Genomic DNA, 21081 nt, shown 5'->3' with positions numbered 1-21081 from the left:
GATTTGCCAAGTGAATTTTAGCAAATTGTTGGAGTTGCTCATTCACCTTAAAACTTAAAAAAAATTTAAGATATTTCGCCGTCTCAAATCTTGCGGTACACGTATGAAGCATTAAGTATAGATAAAAGAATAACTAATTATATAATTTATCTGTAATTTGTGAGACAAATCTTTTGAGCCTAATTAGTCCATAATTTAACAATAATTAGTAAATAAAAACGAAAGTGTTACAATACCAAAAAACTTTTCACTTCCTCAACTAATTTTTTTGAATTTGGTTAAGGTAGCATTTTCGTCTTATTTAGCAACTAGAATTTAATTATGGACTAATTAGGCTTAAAAAATTCGTTTCGCAAATTATATGTAAACTGTGTAATTAGTTATTTTTATCTATATTTAATGCTTCATGCATGCGTCCAAAAAATTGATGTGATGGGATGAAAAGAAAATTTTGGGAACTAAACAAAGCCTTTTTTAGCATAATTTGGTAGGTATTATGCCGTATCTGTCAACCATTCAATAATATTTTTTCTTATAACAAATCAACAAACAATACTTTCAACCATAGATTATCAGCCAACCAAACGGACTAAGATTCAAACGTTACAAATCACTCACACTATACAGAGAGAAAAAAAACACACACAGACCGAGATGACAAAACAGAGGCGACAAGGAGGGAAAAGGAAACGAAGAGAGGTGCGTAGCACCAGATTTCAGTCAGGTTTGTAATTCTTGGGCTGCCATCTGTAGCAGTCTTCTATGCTGCGTGCTTTGTTGTTGAAGACTCGTTTGCATCGCTCCTTCCAAACATTCCTAAAGGTGCAAGTTATAATTGTGGTCCGGTTTCTGTCGCTCCCCTGACCGGCCCTCCAGCTGCTTCTTCCACCAGTCCCTGATGTTGTTCTTGGTGATTGCACAGCCTTATTCACTGCTCCAAGCCTCTACTGGTCACCACAGTCGCTCTCCCACCACTCATGTATATATCAGCAATTCAGCAGTCACACTCATGTCATGACTGCTCCACTCGGCTCTGGTGGAGGTGGAGCCACGCGATGGCGTCCACGAAGCACTTCCGGAACCTCTCCATGCCAGCCGGCTGCAGAGAGACCCCGACCTCCATCCCGCCGGTGCTACTCCTACTCCGGCTCTCCGCCATCGCCAATGCCCCTGTCCTCGCCACGGACACGATATCCACCTTCGCCGGCCGGCCGAATCCGAAGTCCAGGTCGTAGACGCGGAACCTCGGCGAGCCAGCCACGGACAGCAGTGTGCCCTTCGTGCCTGCCTCCTTGACGCGGTCCAGCCACACGTCCATGGCGGATGTCTCGATGTCGCGTACAGCTTCGTCAATGGAGGAGGCGACCGCCGCGCACGCGCTAAATATGCCAGCTGCGCCGGCCACCGCCAGCTCGCCCTGCGGTGCCAGCGCGAACGCCGGGCCGACGCAGTTGCCGAGGTACTTGTCCGGCAGCGGAGGCTTCACCCGCGACCGGTGGTCGACAGCGAAGAGCAAGCAGGCCATCGGGCCCGCTCCGGCGCCGCCGCTGATGCTCTCTTCGTCTTTGGCTCGCTGGTAGCACGACCAGACCAAGCCAAAGGTGGCAACGAGAGAGGAGCACCGTGGCGGCGCAACGCGGCGCCTCGCGGCCTCGTCGGCCACGGCCTCCTTGACGCGTTCCAGGTCGTCCTTGGACAGAACGAACGTGGCGATGAGCTGGTCGGCCGACATCTTGACGAACTCCAACTCATCAGTGCTCGGCGCCCCTTGGAAGAAGACATCGTACAGGCCCCTGGGGTCGGGGAGGAGAGTCCGGTCGATGACGGGAGGCGGAGGCGGCGGCGGGGGCGGCGCTTCGGCACCGCTGATGCATGCGGCCGCCCAGGTGTGCAGGAAGTGCGTGGAGCCCGAGCCATCGCAGGCGGCGTGGTGCACCGTGACGCCGATGGCGAGGCCACGGCGCGCGGACAGCAGCGTGGCCTGCAACGCGAACAGCCCGCCGCCCTCCGGCAGCGGCGGCACGAGCGTTGCGATCTTGGCGACCTCGCGGGGCTCATCGGCGGTGAGGCCGTCGATGTCTGCGTCTGCGTCGTCGTCGTCGTACTCGGCGACGGTGAAGGTGACGGCGTCACCCGGTTGGTAGTGGAGCTCGTAGCGGTCGGACGTGCCGGGCGTGAGGCGGATGCGGCCGGCGAGCGGGTAGAAGGCGCGGACGGCCTGGTGCAAGGAGTCCCTGAGGTTGGAGATGATGGTGGCGACGTCAGCGTCGGCGGCGAGGCGGTAGAAGAGGAGGCGCTCGACGGGAGGGGAGTGGAGCCAGAAGATGTCGAAGTAGGTGAGCGGTAGCGAGGTCTCCGGCGGTGACGGAGACGGCGGCACGAGGGTGGTGTCGTGTATGCGGAGGCGAGGAGATGAGGAGGAGGCCCCTGCAGGTAGCTGCTGCTGGTCCGGCGCCGCGGCCATGGCCATCGCCAGTTCGCCACCACCAATAGCAACGTCGGATGTTGTGCTTGCGCGCGCCGCGCGGGCTTGGCAGACAGAACTACTGCTGCAGTCTGCAGATCAGCAGATGCCGGAATGGTTGCACTCCCACTCTCCGAGTAGAGGCTGCTTCCTTTCACTGTCAGCTTGGACTTGGGTGCTCTCTCCAATCCACTGTCAGCTTGGACTTGGGTGCTCTCTCCAATCCAACTCTATCTTCTAGAAGCTACGTTGCGTCATCCATGACCGCTAAAAAGAGAAAAACAAAAAAAAAAGAGAGGGAATGAGAACCCTTTGTCTTTTGTTTTGTGGGATAAACAACTTATGAATTTTGCCTACGCAAAACATAACAAAGCACTTGGAATAGCAAACTTACTATTTTAGCAAATAAAATTACATATCTGTTGGACTTTAATTTTTACTTAAAATGGATAGTATATTTGTTGAAGTTGATATTAGTAGACATATTTTTCCTTTGTTGACCATTGGTGTTTGACATTTTAGTGGACACAATGTCCTCGTCGATGGATACGACAAAACTAACGGGATGTAAATTAAGGGGGGAGAAACGGACATGTGGATGGAAAATGATGCTGAGAGCCTCAGATTCTATCCCTCCGTCCCAAAAAAAAGTGTCGTTTTAGGTTTTCGTACCACAAGTTTGACTCGATTTGTAGAAAATACATGCGATATTTGTGTCTCTAAATAAATTTGTTAAAAAACTAGATTTAACGATCTTTTTAATGATACTAATTATGTACTATAAATATTAATATTTTTTACTATATATTTAGTTAAAGTTATTTCTTAGAAAGCGCAAATGACATTTATTTTGGGACGGAGGGAGTACGCTTGAACTAATCCGCTGACATGGCTTCATGAGGATTTAGCTTTATAGCAATTAATGGATGCTAGTAGCCTCCATCTATATATGTATATAGGATAGGATATGAATATATAATATTGGATAAACTATTCATAGAGAAATGGACATGTGGCTGGACAGATGATGGTGAAAGTATGGCTTGTTTGGTAGGATTTCAGCATCTCTGCCTCCTACTGCAAAAACGTTGTTCAAATACTTTTATTAGAGCTGTTTTTCTCCTCTCTCCCTCTCACAGGGCCATCGGGAGCCAATGGAGCCAGAAAAACTGGCTTCACCCAATCCTGGTGGCTCTATGAGAGGAAAACAGTGGAGAGAGAAAATCCGTTCCCATAAATAGTGTTTTCGCAATAGGAGCCGAAGCTGCTAGGATCCATACCAAATGGGCCCTATATAATCAGACATTTGAATTGATCTGCTAACATAACTTCATGAGGATGATCTCCTTAGTTACATGATTATTATCTTCTATATTGTTTTGATGATCAGAACTTCATCATCTTTATGGTTGCAGACATGTGTCGGAGCTCTGGTTAGCCGGCGCCCAAGCTTGAAAGATCGGCTACCGTGCTTTTAGGGCACCCACAATAGTAAAAGCTAGTAGATCCATTCTAAATTATAAGATGTTTGGTTTTTTTACATCAAGCTTGACCACTGGTCTTATTCAAAAACTTGTGTAAAATATCATATTTTTTTTGTCGTAGATTGATTTATTAATAAAAATCTTCAAGAATGAGTTAAATTGACTATATTTTTACAAATTTTTTAAATAAGATGATTGGTCAAACTTAAAACAAAAAAGTTAAATCTTCTACAACTAAAACATACTAAACGCAATCGTCCACATCGATTCCCCTCGCCTCCGCAACTCCCCTCGCCCCCTCCCACTTCCAACACTCGCCTCACCCATTTTGCCTCTGTGCGCCGGCGCCACAGGCTCCGCTACCTCTCCCATTGACCTGCGCGCGGTGGCCGACCCTCGGCACGGCAGCGACAACCCTCCTCCTCCTCCTCCACGCACCTCTCCGCTCGCGCCGCAAGGGCAGGGCATTGGAGGTCCCTGCCGAGTGCTACGCCAGTGCAGCAGATGGGCACCCCGGCCACGAGGGACCCAAACGGCCGCCATCCCAAGCCACGACGTGTCCGAGCAGGCCTGCCGATGGTCGCCGGCGCGGTTGCCCCTGATACGGCATCGTCTCGTAGGGCCGTGCTTTCTCCTGTGCTCCATGAAACCCTAGGTGTATGCTCTTCCTCTCTCTATCCTCTCCCTTTCCATACTGACTCCCCATATCCAAGCGCTCTTGGAGGTCCCTCGCAGTACCACGGCTACCTGCTCTGGCTGCACGCGGAATATTGCTGGGATGAGGATTATGGTGGATTTGGGTAACGAACGTCTGCTATGCTTGTTGCTCTGTATTATTGTCGCTTTTTGCTATGTACTGCTGCCTTCCTACGGCCTGTGGTTTAGGTGTTTGATTAAATGCCTATTCATATTGAGATCCTAATACCTGGTATTATTTTGTTGCATGTAGTTTCTATTTAGGAAGTCAATTCGTGCATAGCATCAGCTTATATTTTGTACATTTGCCATGTACAGACTGCTATTGGTGCCTGGTTTAAGACTTGATGTAAATCTTTGGTCTGAACAAAAAGAAAAAAGGTAGCATTTTCTTTGTTATGTATGCTGCCTTCAGAGTTGGAATTTGATTGATTGAGTCTAATAGAAGAACATAATTCGTGGCCACATTTCTATTATCTTGATAAGATGTGTTGGCCTCTGGTTTGCTGAAGGGAACCACATTCTTTGTGTTGTATGATGCCTTCAGATTTGGGGTTTGATTGATTGATTCTTATAGAACAAGATAATTAGAGGACACATTGCTATTATCTTGATAGGATCCGCTGCCCTTGTCTTTGCTTTCTTTCTTAAAATACTTCTACTGCAAAATTCATGTTGCTTGAGTAATGCATGGTTACTATGTTCTTGGTTCCTTTCTTTCTTAAAATACTTATGTCGCAAAATCCATGGTGCTTGAGCCATGCATGGCTGTGCCGTGTGCAGTCAAATCCAGTGCCCCTATGGCTGGAACCATTGTCTCCTCGCCAGATCCAGAGCGGCGGCACAATAGCAGAGGGCCACAGACGCGCTCCTCATCTAGGTTTGTGTGCCTTGCTTTTTATTTGTTGATAATGATTGATGTTCATTTAGAGTCCATCACCGTCCCAGTGCATGCTTTTGATTGTTTGGACTTGATTAGACCTTTGTGTCGCCGACCTAAATTAGCAAGAAACCACTATATTGTGTATATAGAAATAAAAAGGAAAAAAGAAGCACTGGAGCAAGAACTCCATAAAATTACTGCACTTTATTTTGCACGGTCAGGATTTCTAATTCAATCTTAATGCAGGTTATGGTGAATGAATTTTCTTTTGTCTCCACTTTATTTTGCAGGTTACGGTGACTGCCTTTGTTGGCTGGAGTTGGCAATATGGATATGAGGAAGAAAACAAATTTATCTCATTGTTGATAAAAGTAATTTCTTGAAACTGTTAATATGCAAAGCCATTTAAGTTATTTCTAGAAGTTTGATGAATTTGGCTAACTTTGACTTTGCATGATAATAGTGTTAAATTATTAACTAGCATATATGACTCATCCATGGATCCATAATACTAATTTATAGTTAAATGTGAGACTTTTGAAAGCTTTGCTGCAAAGTTTGCTTACAGAAAAATGGCCTCTGTCCATTGTGTGTCACTCAGTTTATTGCAATATTAGCATGTTGGTACATGTGTTTTTATGGTGCCTTTTGTGCCAACAAAGCATACCTGAACATTACACAATCATCTGTTAATTCAAGTGACTATTTAGCTAATGTGTCGAACCTGAAGTCGCTCTCTATTGGACCAAAAATTTTGCTCAGGAGGATACTCAAACTTCTAAACTAGCTTATTAAGCTGTAAGCTTTGACTAGATCAATGGGCACGTTTAGGTTTTCCTTTAGTAGTTTGTGTACTTTTTTGAAAGAATAAAAGTTCAAGTTTTCAGGAAAGCTGGATTTTGTTTGTTATCTCAGCATTTGTTTATGGCTTCTTGTATTTAGTCAAAATTCTGATTTTTAGCATTATCTTTTACTTTTATTCGTAGCATTCTTATTTACTCATATGCTGATGATAATATCCTATGTGCTTACCAAGTTATGTATTTATTATGCTATAGAAACAACAATTAAACAAACAGAAGATGCATTTAGGGATTTCTTTATTATATACACAATGCTAAGGAGCTTGCCATATGTGAAGAAATCAGCTGACTCTTAAATATCTATTCCGCTTATCTTCCCTAGCTTTCTGTAAGTATCTATGATAAAAAGGTCACCCTCTATGTCCACAACCACATTATGACTGTTATCTGAAACCTTTGTCCTCCCATGTTGGGTCCATGCTCTGCTGTTTTTATCCAAAAATATCTCCACTCGAATCCCGACATAGGCAGCTTTAAAGGTGAGGGTTTGCTAAAACTTGCATGCTATTCACACTCTCCTATTGTTACTATCTCTAGATCCTTATTAGTTAGTCATATATGGTATAATTCTAATTCACCAGTTTGAAATGTAGTTGACTATCATTCTACGAACATCCTATTATGTACAGTATAATGATAACTGGCAAGTGAAAGTGGTTTTCTCCCATGTGTTCATCCAATGAAGAATCGTCTAGATTATGCCAATATCTTTACATTCTTATTAACCAATGCAGTCCTTTCTAGATTACTGAGAGACTAAAAAAATGTTTGCTTGTAGCACTAATTTCTTTGTTGATCGAGTTTCAGATTTGTATCTTCAGTTTATTGAAGAACAGGTCCACGATGTTGCTAGATTTCAGAAATATCACAATCGGTCATGCTGCCACGTGCTCCTGTGAAGGACCTGCTTGAGGAGTTCGAGGTGGAGGCAATCGAAGGCGAGAGCATCCAGAGCCTCATCTTCATTGGCATTTCTCTGTAACTTTCTTGCAGGCACTAAATAGAGGAGGCAAGCTGCCAGGTGACTCCTGTACATGCACAACGTTGGTGGAATGTAACTGAAACAATGTTGCGGCATAAACGTGCATAGCACTCATGTTCAGATAGTTCAGAGTTTGCTCATAAATCTAAAAACAAGCACTTTCTAGACCTTTTTTTTCTTTTAAACCATGTGGGTGGTTTGTTTGAGAAAATATCAGAGTGCTCAAGAAATTATAATGCTCCCTTAGCTGCTAATTCAAGATAAGCAGACATTAGCATACATGTTAAGCCTATATGTAGTATCCTGCTTGCTAATTCAAGATAAGCAGACATTAGCATACATGTTAAGTCTATATGTAGTATCCTGCTAATTCGAGGATTGCTTGAGCAGTTAATAATTTTATAGGGATTTGAACTTCTGTGAGCTCTGTTGTCTTTGCCCCACCCCAATCCATGGCTAACGGATCGCCGAGCTAGAACGAGAAGGACCGTTGAGGTTCATGTCCATGCCGGTTGTCCTGCCCCGTGCTCGCAAACTTGTTATGATTAAGGTGACTGGTTGTACATATATTGTTGTGATACTAAGTGTTCCCGTTGCAACAACGCACGGGCACTTACCTAGTATCTTATAATTTAGAATAGAGAGAGTAGTTACTAGTTGTAAGCTAACATTTTTAATAATGTTAACTTTTAGGAACGATTCATAATATGATTAGGTTCACATAACACTCTTACATGATTTTGAAAAAATAATTAGAGCTAACTGAAAAATCGATTGTTGGAGGGTCATGCAGACCAGCCTGGCTCTAAGCCTCTTGGAGCTTACGACTGCTACCAGCTGCTTCACTTTTCTACGGTTGCAGAAGACGCAACAGAGATCCGGTTGCCAGCGGGTGGCTGACGTAGCTTGAGTTCAATGGAGTTACGGAGGACAAAAATTGGTTCCACCATGGACCTCCAAACGATTTTACGGTTGCCGAACCAAAATTGAACGTAGGATAACGGTTGTCGGACCTCACTGACACTCCGGTTGCCTGGGACTAAAACGCCACCGGTCTATGGATCGTGCTGCGCGCTGGCTAAATAGCGAGATTATATTATTTTTCTATAAGATACTAGGTGATTATAAACATCCAGACGTAATCAAATAGACGGCTCATCGTCATTTCAGAGTACCATAAAAAACTCATTTTAATTACTGATGACATTCTAGTAGAAGACTGAGATCAGACTGTGCTATCCTTTCGGGCGCCGGCGCCGGCAGTCCCTTGCTGGCCGTGCACGTGGCCGTGGTCGCCGCTGCTGGTGGTGTCGAGGAAGTAGAGCAGGCCGCACATGAGGACGCTGCAGGCCAGCATCGGTATGGGTCCGAACGTCCAGAGGAAGAGCGCGAGGGAGACGTAGAAGGCGCGCAGGCCGAGCGACCAGGCGTAGCTGCCGCGGTTCACCGTCCGCGCCACGTAGCACGCGAACTCCTCCCCGCGCGCCTGCGCCTCCGCCTCGTCGCCGTCGCCGCCGAGCCCCGGCGGCAGGCCGCCCAGGAGGAAGCTGGCGTGCGCGTACAGCCGGATGGCCTGCACGTTGCAGACGAAGGCGAGCATGAAGCAGAGCGACACGGCCAGGTACTTGGCCGCGAACACCTCCCCGGCCTTGCTCCCGTACACCAGCCGCGGCGCCTTGGAGGACGGCGAGGCTGGAGACGTGACGCCGACGAAGACGCTGATGACGGAGACCAGCGTGATGGCCGTGGTCGCCAGCACCGTCGACGCCATGATGTTGTTCCGCAGCGTCTGCACCGCGAGCACGCCGTTCTTCTCCGTGTTCTGCTGGCCACCGTATGCACGCAGCAAGACAAGGGAGTGATGAGTGAGAGCCTGAGGAGGCCGATGGGGAGGTGCACTGCATGGTACCGACGGCCATCATGGCGGCGACCCAGCGCTTGCGTGCGATGGCGTTGAGGCCGATGACGGTTCGGGTGGGGTGGCGCAGGATCGCCCAGAGGAGCCACAGGTGGTAGCCGCCCACCGCCGCCAGGGCCAGCGGCACCAGCACCAGGTCCAGCTGCTCCTCCCGGAACATACTACTATACTACACCTCTCTCTCTCTCTGTGCTGTCTCTCCGATCGACTCGACTCGACGCGGGTGGACGATGGTTTTGGGCAAAGAAATGGAACTGGATCCTCTCTCCTTTTCGAGTGAAATCAGTTGTCACGACGGCACGAACTTTTTCTCTGGGCCGCTCGAACGAGCAAAACAGCTACTAATTGAAGGCAACGACGTGGGCAAGCAACTCGATCGTGACTGCGTGGCGGCTCCTGCGGCATACGGATGGCGCTGCAACTGCAAAGTGCGAGTTGAAGTTGAACACTCCGTCAGCGCGCACCCATAGCCGTAGCCTCGTAGCTTAAGGAATGGTCTGGTGGAGCTGACTTTGGCGTTGAGTGTTCCCTACTTTCATAGTCATAGCAGCCGTAGCTTTTGGTGAGCCGGCGTGGGGCTTGATGACCAATTATTGTGTCTGGAAAACACAAACTCAGGCAAAGGCATGATGCCTGATGAATATATACAGGAAATAAAATGAGAGCTTTCAAATTTCAATACGAAGTAGGCTCTTTGTTCCAAACTGTAAGTCTTTCTACCTTTTCTAGGTACGTAAGTTTTGCTACGCACATAAATATATACGTTACATTTATATATAAAATAAAGTTATATACCTAAAAAATCCAGAACGACTTATAGTTTGGAATGGAGGGAGTGGTTATATGTTTCATATGTTCTGGTCAGTAACCTGGGCAACCATAATGCCCATTTTATTACAAATTGCGTGCTCTACTGCATGGCCATTTTGCAGAGCTTGCTGACAGCTGTGGAGTTACATGAGTCTGGAACTCTGCTAACCTGAGTTCATTTATAGGCTATCAGCTTCCTAAAGTTCAGGTTTAGTATACAGCAACAAACCAATTGAGGACGGTTGTCCACTGAACATAGTCCCCAGATGGCAGAGTAGGCGCAATTACACATTGATTCTGTCTCATACAAGGAGGGATCACATGGTTCCCCAGTTCTTCTGAGAGCTCTTGTTTCATCCATCAGAAGATGTGGACAATGTCATAGGCAAATCTGATCATGTTAAGGATGAACTCGAGGGTATATGCTGACATATGGCTACTTCAACAGAAAGCTAGGGGAATCATTACACAAAATAGGTGCAACAAAATACAAGTCTACAACACGCATCACATCAGACATCCTTAGATGAAGCGCCTACAACAGAATAATCCCGCAACACTACTATATGCCACTGCTATAAAGAATTTGGTAGTCACAATACTATGTTGCTAAGTGTTAAGTGAATGAAACCTATCAACACAAACATAGCAAAAAAAAAAATATTGGAGCCATATATTAGAAGTTAGAACGATAATAAAGTCTTACAGTATCAAGGATACGTCCAAAACAACACGAAAGACTGCAAAATAGAAAGGAAAAAAAATGTGAGAACATTATAAAATAAAAAGACATGTAATTGTAAAAAAATACTCAGTAGTAAGAATGGGAGCAAATATCACCAGAAGAGGAACCTATTGGGTACCTTTAACAAGGAAGTGAACCCTTGCTAACGGAATACTACCCTAGCTTAAAAGCAAGTGTCATTACAGTAGAAAAAGTAATAGAATGCTCTACATTTTATGGCTCACTATATCCTAGACTTGCTCCAATCCTCTTCAACAAAGTAGTATGTTGATCAAGATATCACACATGAAATTGTTCAATAGAATTCATAATTTTGACATCACTATGTTTTGAACTTCTGGTGAATGATAAAGGAAATAATAAAGAGTGCAGATTTGATTCCCAGTGGGGCTGGCGCCATCGTTAGCAAAATCACCTTGTTGCAATGTTTTAAAAATCATCACAAAAATCATGTATGTAGCAAACATAAAGTTAAGTATAGCCGCAACGGTTCAGTTTAAAATTCATCTTAGATGCCAAGAAACAAAATAGACAAGCAATCAACCTGGCACTGTTCATCATGTGTTGACAGTGACACTTCTGTTTTTTTTTAATCTCAGCATCAAAGGTGAATTTCAATCTGAATTGTTGCGCTACACTTAACTTTAGATGTACTACATACATGATTTTTGTGATGTTTTTTCAAACATTGTAACATGATATTTTGGTCCTTTATTAGCTAACAAGGGCGCCATATGATTTTCCTATAATAAATTTCAATAGCTTTTCTCAGCACCAATATTTCTTACCATCAGGCCCCCAAGAACTCCTTCAATTATAATCCTGTTCCAACTGTCAAAGTATGTATGGACCGAAACTTTGGCCTTCACCAGAAGCATTAGAGATGCAACCATCATCACAAGAAAGTAGAACACAAATCCCATCAAGCCTGTAAACCCCCATATTCCAGCAACAACTCCACTAATGATTGACAAGAATGTCCGGCTGAAAGGCACAGAAAATGTCCTTAAGTCAGCTTGGTGTAAAAGGGTAAAACGTTATAAATGAAATATCAAGAAGGCAGATGCAGCTATGAAAAGATTGATAGTAACAAACATGTTAATTCAGTATCTAGTTGACCAGGAAGTAGAAAAGCAAATCTTCACATGAAAACTTTCAGAGCTTTTAGGTGACAAGCATAGCCTGCTAAGGGAGTTACAACATGTCCACTAACCATTTATTAGATACTGGAATTAGTGTAACAACTTTCAACATAAATTGGACAACTATGCATTTGAAGTTTTAAAAATATGTTTGGAGGATGAGCTCAAAATAGAATGTCATTGGTATAGAACATGAGTATGAGGCACATGAACACATGATACCACTCAACTTCTCTCATCTGCTCATTTCTTTGATTTGTTTCTAAATTCAACAAAAAAAAAGGTAATATTCAACTCCTCTGCATTTGCTTAACTTTCTTTGGATCTGTTACTCGCATAATCTAAATGAAGTGAAGTTCGAACTCTCAATCACAAAACAAAGAGCTTCAATTATTTTTCAACAGAACGCTGAACGTTCAGACCCCCATATACAGTGATTAACTCGAAAGAGCTGGTACTTTGAATATTTGGTTGCGAAATCCTAATTTCACTGTCTCATTGCTTCCTTATCCACTCGCCGTACCAAACTCAGCATCTTCTGCAGCTCTAACCATAATTCTAGTGCCAAAACTATTTTATCCTCGCCTGTCAATCAACAACACATAACTAAAATGTCGACCCTACACTGTGAATCTATATTATGAACTAGAGTTTAATCATAAACCAGCAAGATACTTGCCGTATATGAGAGTCTCCGTCGCACAAATCTGAATCGAGATCAAACGAAACCTAGACATGCCTACTAGCTACTGACTACATCAGATTTAGGTAATCCAAATTTTGTAAAGGAGACGAGGGTGATACGAACCTGTAGTTGATTGATTTGACGTTGCTGACGAGGTTTTCCGCGTGGAATATCGGAACGTCGCCGGAGAGCCCGCCGCCCGCCGCCGCCGCCGCCATCTTTCTGGTTAGTTCGAGCAGTAGACCTGGTAGCACACTTTTGCGTATATGGCCTCGAGTATGTTCTGTTTTGTGTCCGAGGCCAACACCGGCTCGTGTCGCGAATTTGCTGACGTAGTTGTGCCAAGCTAGTCAAGCAAAATTTTGACCAACTTTGAACAATTTTGACCATGATTTGCTTGCATGCTGACAGTCTGATCCGAACTGCTGCTGCGCAGCAGCACATATTCGCTGATCGCTGTGCCTCCGCAGCGAGTAATTAGATGCTGCAGCTGATTTCTACTGTCTAGAGTGCAAATGAACTCGCTTTTTTTTACGGCCACAGTTCAAATGATCGGCTGCACTTTTTTTCTGCTGCAGATACAGTTTGGTGGTGGTCTTCTCTTAGTCCATTCCCTATGAACAAAGTTGGCTAACTTCATAAACACCAATTTGATTTTTTTAAAAGTTGTCTTGATTATAAATTTGGTAGGAAGCCAAACATATTCTCAAAGGAGAATAATCATAGATCAGTTGGTTGGTTTCTTATGCTGAAACCTGCCCGCCCGAGTTCAAGTCTCATTGAAGTGGGGGGGGAGGGGGTGTGTTATCAACAGTGATAGCAAAGGTCTCTGCTCCGCCCAAGTAGCAACTTCCATCGTTCCAAAGTCTTATACATTCCAAATCATAAGACGACCAAATCATAAGGCGTTTTAGTCTTTTTACATACATAGATTTTTTATGCATATTCTACCTCTCTAATTGCCTCTGTTCTACTTAGATTCCAAGAGCGTCTCGCTACATATACAAAATAATTTTTTTTAGAATCTACAAAATATAATAAATGAGACTATATGCCAAAGAACACAATACCCCAGGGCCTGCGGACACGTTAAAGGTGTCTGGCTAAGCAATTTTGTTATTGTTTTAGATTAAGGTCTTGTTTAGATCCAAAAACTCTTTGGATTTTAGTCCTATAACACTTTCATCTATAACACTTTCATTTATATTTAACAATTATTGTCCAATCATAAACTAACTAGGCTCAAAAGATTCATCTCACAAATTACAGAGAAATTGTTCAATTAGTCATTATTTTTATTTATATTTAGTGCTCCATGCATGTGACATAAAATTTGATGTGACAGAAAATCTTAAAAAGTTTTTAGATTTTAGGGTGAACTAAACAATTCCTAAACACAAACATATATATATTTGAATCAATTTATTTTATTTATTTGCGTTAAACTCCAAATAATGCATGCATCTCAAAGCTACCAAAAATATCACATTCACCACGCTGCTAAACTTGTGCGAGATGCAGATCAAGATCGTTAGCCCACAATCAGTACAACAAATGAATAAATATTTAACTCCCTGTGGCCTCTGGACTCTGGTCAAGTGACTGACATGCAGGTCACACAAGTCATGCGATGCAACCGAGCTAGGCAGTTGGCCACACGGCCCACACCTTTTCCAACTCCAACGAACAGTGGACAGATACCAATACAATCGCCGTTTTACAAAACAACGCATCGACCTGACAACGCGTCCACATTCATGAACTTGACAGCGGAATTAGCCCAGTGAAACAAGAAAGCGGCAAGCCGGCAACTCCAAGTCAGTGAAGTGCGGCCAGCTGAGGAGAGGTTCTACATGTATCTTTCACGATCAAACAGCTTCTGTAGTACAGCCTACAAAAGCAAAATAACAATTGCCATTAGCGGGAAGTTGTAACACGGTGACAGTCGTATTATGGAAATGATATTACAGAACAACAATGACAGACAGTAATATAATAGAAGAAAATCGCTAAGGTCCAATCACATGGAGTGACTCACAGGGCAGGTGGTGTTCAGCTTGAGGGACTGAGCGAGCTCGCGGGAGGATACAAGGAGCTTAACAGGTCGGTATTCAAGCGCCTGGTTTCTCCCTCTGTTGTCACCAAAACTGATCAGCTCTCTATCCAAAAGATGCTCGAAGGCCTGCGACAAACAAGTGTGTAAGTTTTGAATATCTAATGCAATAGAAGACCCACTGATTGTCGATGCTGGTAGTGCTTACCCTAAAACAAACAGTGCTTGCATATTTATCAGAAGTCTTATAGGCGTCTTGTATGGATCTGTATTCTGAGACAGTTCACCTCAGTTTACTTTTTTGTCCTTGATAACAAGGGGGCTAGGGGAGGGAAGAGAGCAGTCTCTACCTTTCATTATGCTGGTGAAGTTGTATGAGCTTTGCTCCTTATCTTCTAGTCTGTGCATGCACACAAGAATGTACAATTCCAAAATCGAGAGGTCTGTTTCAATGTTTTCATTGCATTAAAATGTCATCAGTCATCACTACATTCCAATGTGATTTTCTAATACAGAACGAAAAATATAAGAGCAAGTTTGTGTGAAAACAAGCAAATCATTGTTGGTCTCTATTGTGCTATGCATAAGAGAAACGAAGAGAATAGGTGCACAGAGAAAATCCACATCTTTTGCATTTAGTGAACAAACACACTATAAAACTATAAGGGCTAGACAACAAAATATACCTTGTAGGCTGTCCATCTTGGGTTGCCTCTGCATGGAAGAAAGGGCCTTTAGGAAGCTTTCTATTGGCAGGAATCCAGATTCCATGTCCATATATGACACAGCTCTGAAACTGAAAGAATTGCTTGTAAATATTCAGCAGAACCTATATTGATGTTATTATGATGAAAGAACCAACAAGCTGCTGAAAACCTACAGAAATCTTAGAATGTTGCTTGTTGTTGCATCAGCATCCATGAGAGAGTTGAGACATCCTTTGAATTTCTTATCACTAAAAATGCTCTGCAGCATATAGGATAAGAAAAATCTATTGTGCAACCTTTTGCAGTTGTGCTGCCTAATTTGTTCACCCTTTTGTTTCTCCACAATTGAAAAAATATCAATACAGTTCCATTCTGTTAGTGGCTAAATTCTGCCATGTTTCATTTCAGCAAGCAAACACTTTTGTTTCATTTAACAAGATTATATGCCATTAATAGCTAAGTATTCAACTAAGATGAGATAAAGGAAAAGAGTCAAACAAAATGCCCCATAACAGTCAGGTTTTAGAAAGGATACAGTAAGTCTTGAGTTATAATCGGTGATATACTTTTCTGGTAAGCCTGAGTCTTTCGCCAGTATAAGCAAATGTTCCACCAACCTGCATTTTGTTAGTTAATAACAAAAGAAGCCGGATAAGGGAATTTGGGATCATTTCATGTTTTTAATCTAAAGGGTCTGGGGAAAGCACATACCGCTGTATATCATCCAGTGAAGGAGAAATAAATAAAAGCTTCCTATGAGAGAATCTGGATCTAACCCTTTTCTCTAGGAGTTGATCTGCATCCTAAAAAATGAAACGCCACTGAATATTATAATTATTTGAGCAATGTTTATAATTACTTGAACAATTATTATAACACCATGGGTGGCTTCAAATTAAAGTAAAATGGTGATTGTTATGCACATTCACATTCCAAATTGCCAGTCAACTTAATCAAAGGTAAGTGATGCTACTGCATTATGACTACTTTAAATTCTACTGCATGATCACTACTACATAATCAAAGAGTGACATCATTTTTTTTTGTGAAAGACCAATCAAGAGTGACATACTAATCAAATGGCATCAACAAAAAAAAGAAATCAATCACATACAACTGACAGGCTTGAAGTTTATATTATCAATAAATAAAAGTACACATGATTAAGTAAGTTCATACCAAGCGGCAACTCACACCAATGACAACGGCTTGTGATGTTAGAGACTGCATTGCATCAAGTAAGCTGTAAAGCAACCTCTGTTTACCCTGTAACAAAAACACATGAACATAAGTAATCTTCTCATGTCAAAACTGACCATAGCAATAGTAGAAAGCATGTCATGCCATTAGCCATATGTGCCACGAACAATGATTTTAATGGAATTTAAGCAGCTGTCATAGATGAAAAGGGAATGAGACAAACTCAGTTTAGTTAAAGCATAAAGGGAAGCTATTTATCTCGACCTGAGCAAAGAGGTCAAACTCTTCTAGAACAAATAGTATTGTCTTGTGAGCTAGTCCACACTCTCTGCAGAAGACAATATAAAAAATGAACAGAAATTACTTTAAAAAATTATGAACTGAAGACTATGGCTCAATATACAAATATCCATTATGGCATTATTTCAGTAAAGCTCACCGTAACATGTCAATCATGAACTCAGTGTTATCATCTGAAGAAGCCTAAAAGAGAACAATCAGAGTTGCATGTCTACAATGGAATTTCCTACAAAATAGAGAGAACAATAACTAAGCAGCAAATGTACCATTTTTGAAAATGATAACTGATGCTCCAAACAAAGCTGCCTAGCAATTTCCTACAGAAAGGGAAAAAAACTATTAATATTAGCATGTTAGGGACTTACAGACTTATTCACAAGAAAGAAGTTCACAATGGACTTAATTTGTTAAGGAAAAAGACTTAGAATTTGGAAAGGCATAAGCCAAGGTTGGAGAACAGGAAGAGTGTGTTGACAGAAATTAAACCAACAATAAAATATGCGTTAGAGCTTCCAAAATTACTAACCTTCATAGCACAGTTGTCGTCACTATGTAGCATCCCATTTAGTCTGATCTGAAAAGGTGTGCCGCGATTATCCATTCAAAGTGCAAATAACAAAGTCGACAGGATTACCAATTTAAAATAGGACACACCATTTTTTTTTAATTCTGGTAACAATGCATTTGAGTATGATGCTTAAGAACCACATATTTGTACCGAAAGGGCATTCTGTCCTCCACCATTCCTAGCCTCTTCTTTCCCGAAAGATCCTTGATCAAAGAGGTCTTTCTAATGGCATGAAAAGTCGAAATGGTATCACTGGGATTGGGGAGGGAGGGGGAGAGGGGGGGGGGGGGGGGGGGGGGGCGCTAATCATCACTTATGCCCGAGTTGTTGTAGCTAAGTGCAAATGGTACATCAATCAGTGGCACAACAGAAGTTTGTCTATGAGGTTTAAGTGAGTCATCATTTGTCATTTGCATAATTAATTAGCACCTATTTCTAGTGATACTTGAACTGAACAGAATGCTGCATTGCACCCATACCACGGAAATCGCATCAGGGTGCTCCTTGTTCAGATCATCAAGAACCATGTCGACCACCTGCGAAAACATGAACTCTCAAACAAAAAAGTAAACTACAGTTCCACACTGCATTGCAGAGTGCAAATGTGCAATTGCCGACATGCACATTTCATCAAACAGCACTGCTGCACTGCAGCAAGCAGAAAAGGATACTGAACCAGTGAAGGAACCTCACCGCTGCTTTTCCACACCCGCGGGGACCAAGGAGGAGGACGGAGTTATTGCAGGCCTCAGAGACAGAGCTGGAGACTAGGTACTTCAGCTTGCTGCCCAGCACAAAAGGAGGTGGATTAGCAAAATTATTTCCGTCGAGCCATGTGGGCAGAACGGGTATCTATTCAGCTCACCTGTAGTTGGTGTCCGGGGAGGACCTGAGGGCAGAGTGGACGAAGGCCGGGTCACAAAGCCGGCCCCGAAGCATCGCCTGTGCTTGGCTCGGTACCGACACCGCTGCCACCATAGTGGCGGAGGATTTGTGTGTAGGGTGGGCCTAGGATTTTGAAGTTGGAATTCAAAATGTGAAGGGCTGTTTGGAATTTTTGTACATAGTCTAAAGGGTAATATTTAGCATGTCTAATTCAGCATAAGAGTAAATGTATAATATATAGCAGATATGCCACATAGTTGAGCACGCATTCATAGAATTGAGCTAAAAATTAGTAGTACCACTTCTCCATATTATAGTAAAAATGTATAATATATAGCAGACTGCAGACACAACACATAATTGAGCAAACACTCAAAGAATTGAGCTGAAAACTAGTAGTACCACTTCTTAGCCTTTATGTTTGAGACCTAACATCAAACCAATGATTAAAATCAGTAAATCAAACTCAAGTAATGCACATTACCTTACTGTCCTAGTTCCAGTGTTTCACAAATATTCACAAATTGCAATCAATAATACATTGAAATGGAAAGCCAATTAACCAATACTCCTAGCTTACAAATTGGATTCACAGTTGTTGGCTTGCTGAAGACTCCCATCGACCAGACATTCTCCTGTCTCTGTGCCTGTGTAGGTTGCAGAAGTGCTGCTGCCGGTGTTGGTGTCCAGTCGCTCTCGAGCAGCCGGCCAACGGCCACCCGGCGGCGCAGGCACCTACGCACGCTGCTAGCTGCGGCCCCGCCACGGGCCGCCCACGTGCCCAGCGCAGGCGCAGCGCCCTGCCGCGGTCCGCCTAGGTGGCGCCCTTGAGACGCCCGCGCCCAGCGTCCTCACCTAGCCCTGCGCACGCCGGCACGCCGCAGCCCGGTAGGGTTTGGTTGAGATTTTGGATTGGGAGGGAGAAGCAGAAACCGGCCGATGGGACTACGGGAGGAACGAGATCCTCTGAAGTCGCTCCTCTTGACTGTCCTCTGCAATCATGTGATCTGCGTCGTCGAATGGATCAGACGGTGACTACACCCCTCGTGCCCTCAAACAACTGCTCGCGGTGGGCCTCGGCCCAATAAGAACGCCGACGAGGATGGTAAAGGCAATGATCTCAGGGAGAAGGTCGCAGATATTTGGTTTCACAGACCTCAATACAATGTTTTGTTTTCTTGTAAGATAAACCGATAATTGCATGGTCACTATCTGCAAGAGCAGACTGCAGCTAGTGCTGGAGATATTCATGTGAATGTTTGCAGCATCAGCAAAACCATAAAAGTGAGTGAGTGATCTGTGAAGACAAATTTGCAAATTGCAACTCCTAGCATAGTAGCATAAATATACTAGCATGCATCAAACGCTTGGCAAATTGCAACTCCTAGCATAGTAGCATAAATATACTAGCAACCGCAGACGATCTCGTTCCCGGCGGGAGAACCCGGAGGGAGAGCGATGCAATTACTAGCGGCCGAGGAGAAATATTGGGCTACTGGGCCCAGACCCGAGAGCGTATTTCAACTGAGGTCTTGTTTAGTTCTGAAATTTTTTTTTATAACGTAGCTTTCGTTTTTATTTGAACATTGTTATCTTATGGACTAACTATACTTAAAAGATTTATCTCGTAATTTATAGGTAAATTATATAATTAGTTTTTTTCATCTATATTTAATACTCCATACATGTGCTGCAAGATTTGATATGACGAAGAATCTTAAAAAGTTTTTGATTTTTAGGGTGAACTAAATAAGACCTAAAATAACCTTGAATAAATTGAACTGAATAGCCCGATCGCCCGATCGTTTTTGTGCAAGCGGAACATGGGAAGGCGACTGCCTCCTCGACGTCACAGAAGGAGACGGTGTCGAAGTTGAAGCAGGAGGTGGGGGAGCCCTTGCAAAAATAGGATAAAGCCAGTTTCAATGGGTTTTATGTGAGTTTCATTTAGGCCCCGTTTGGCACGGCTCTACTTCACTAGTGAAGCTGTTTTTTGGGGCTTCAGCTCCATGAACAGCTCTATCGATGGAGATGGAGCCATTTTTGTAAACCGTTTGGCAGAACGGCTCTTTCCTTAAAATGTGCTCTCACAAAACACCACATAGAATGAGGTGAAGCCGGAAGAAGCCACTATTTTTGGCTCCACACACCAAAGCTCTGTGAGAGCACGTTTTTAGGGGCTTCATTGGTGGAGCCATTCTATTTTACCCCGTTTGGCACAAAACGGCTCCAAACGACTCCTGAAGCCGCTGGAGAAGCCGTGCCAAACAGGGCCTTACATTAAATAGGTTGCCACATAGGCTTTTTTGATGACATGGCGGTGTATTTAAGAAAAGAGAGAAGAAATGAGTTTTATCTAGATGAAACTCTCTTGGCGCGATTACCAACTCATTATGAGTCTTGGAATTAAATGTCTATGAAACTATAAAATGAAACTCTCCATTGAGAGTGGGTGTTTCATCCAAGTTTTATTTCATTTCACATGACATGGCAGTCTTGAAAACAACGCCATAAAATTTCCCATTGAGACTGGCCTAAGGGGATGGAAGAGGCCTCGCAGAGCAAGGAGGAAGTGGTCGTCGAGTCAGATGACACATTGGAATGTTTTAGTCGCCTTCTATATCAAAAATTTTGGATTTTGATTTATTATTTTGCATAATGAAATTAAACACCATATAAAAATTTTGACAAAAAGG

The 21081-nt window shown here is 43.3% G+C and overlaps 4 protein-coding genes and 1 long non-coding RNA gene across 9 annotated transcripts; 1 reads left to right on the top strand and 4 right to left on the bottom strand.

Annotated features, from left to right (window-relative positions):
• On the bottom strand, positions 541-2830 carry LOC8063070 (malonyl-CoA:anthocyanidin 5-O-glucoside-6''-O-malonyltransferase). Its single transcript, XM_002456114.2, has one exon. It carries the CDS (start codon positions 2468-2470, stop codon positions 1013-1015), a length of 1458 nt encoding a protein of 485 aa, XP_002456159.1. The 5' UTR covers positions 2471-2830; the 3' UTR covers positions 541-1012.
• Positions 4197-7602, top strand: LOC110433791. Of its 2 annotated transcripts, XR_002451108.1 has the most exons (3): positions 4197-5524; positions 5818-5898; positions 7198-7602. It is a non-coding gene; the product is annotated as an uncharacterized LOC110433791 (long non-coding RNA). The 2 variants fall into 2 exon arrangements; XR_002451107.1 differs by having other exon boundaries at positions 5818-7602.
• LOC8063069 lies at positions 8465-9963 on the bottom strand. The gene is made up of 2 exons (XM_002456113.2): positions 9286-9963; positions 8465-9194 (listed from the first exon to the last, which is right to left on the bottom strand). Exons 1-2 carry the CDS (start codon positions 9448-9450, stop codon positions 8598-8600), a joined length of 762 nt encoding a protein of 253 aa, XP_002456158.1. The 5' UTR covers positions 9451-9963; the 3' UTR covers positions 8465-8597.
• LOC8063068 (ER membrane protein complex subunit 6) lies at positions 10105-12967 on the bottom strand. The gene is made up of 4 exons (XM_002456112.2): positions 12796-12967; positions 11634-11829; positions 10821-10840; positions 10105-10491 (listed from the first exon to the last, which is right to left on the bottom strand). The coding sequence occupies exons 1-4, from the start codon at positions 12888-12890 to the stop codon at positions 10461-10463; spliced, it is 342 nt and encodes a 113-aa protein (XP_002456157.1). The 5' UTR covers positions 12891-12967; the 3' UTR covers positions 10105-10460.
• On the bottom strand, positions 14145-19398 carry LOC8063067 (origin of replication complex subunit 4). 4 transcript variants are annotated; one of them, XR_002451676.1, is made up of 17 exons: positions 18966-19398; positions 18366-18508; positions 18194-18284; positions 17980-18036; positions 17459-17506; positions 17199-17249; positions 17072-17115; positions 16897-16960; positions 16612-16698; positions 16144-16235; positions 15968-16049; positions 15606-15691; positions 15412-15521; positions 15076-15168; positions 14934-14991; positions 14711-14854; positions 14145-14563 (listed from the first exon to the last, which is right to left on the bottom strand). XR_002451676.1 is itself a non-coding variant. In XM_002456111.2 (17 exons), the coding sequence occupies exons 2-17, from the start codon at positions 18476-18478 to the stop codon at positions 14522-14524; spliced, it is 1269 nt and encodes a 422-aa protein (XP_002456156.1). In that variant the 5' UTR covers positions 18479-18508; positions 18966-19396; the 3' UTR covers positions 14161-14521. The 4 variants fall into 4 exon arrangements, 2 of the variants coding, with proteins under 2 accessions (XP_002456156.1, XP_021313696.1); XM_002456111.2 differs by having other exon boundaries at positions 14161-14563; positions 14934-14998; positions 18966-19396; XR_002451677.1 differs by lacking the exon at positions 14934-14991.

Source organism: Sorghum bicolor, chromosome 3, assembly GCF_000003195.3.
Source record: "Sorghum bicolor cultivar BTx623 chromosome 3, Sorghum_bicolor_NCBIv3, whole genome shotgun sequence".
Classification (NCBI taxonomy): Eukaryota; Viridiplantae; Streptophyta; class Magnoliopsida; order Poales; family Poaceae; genus Sorghum; species Sorghum bicolor.
Note: the sequence above shows the minus strand (reverse complement) of the source record. Positions and strands in the feature narration are given on the sequence as shown.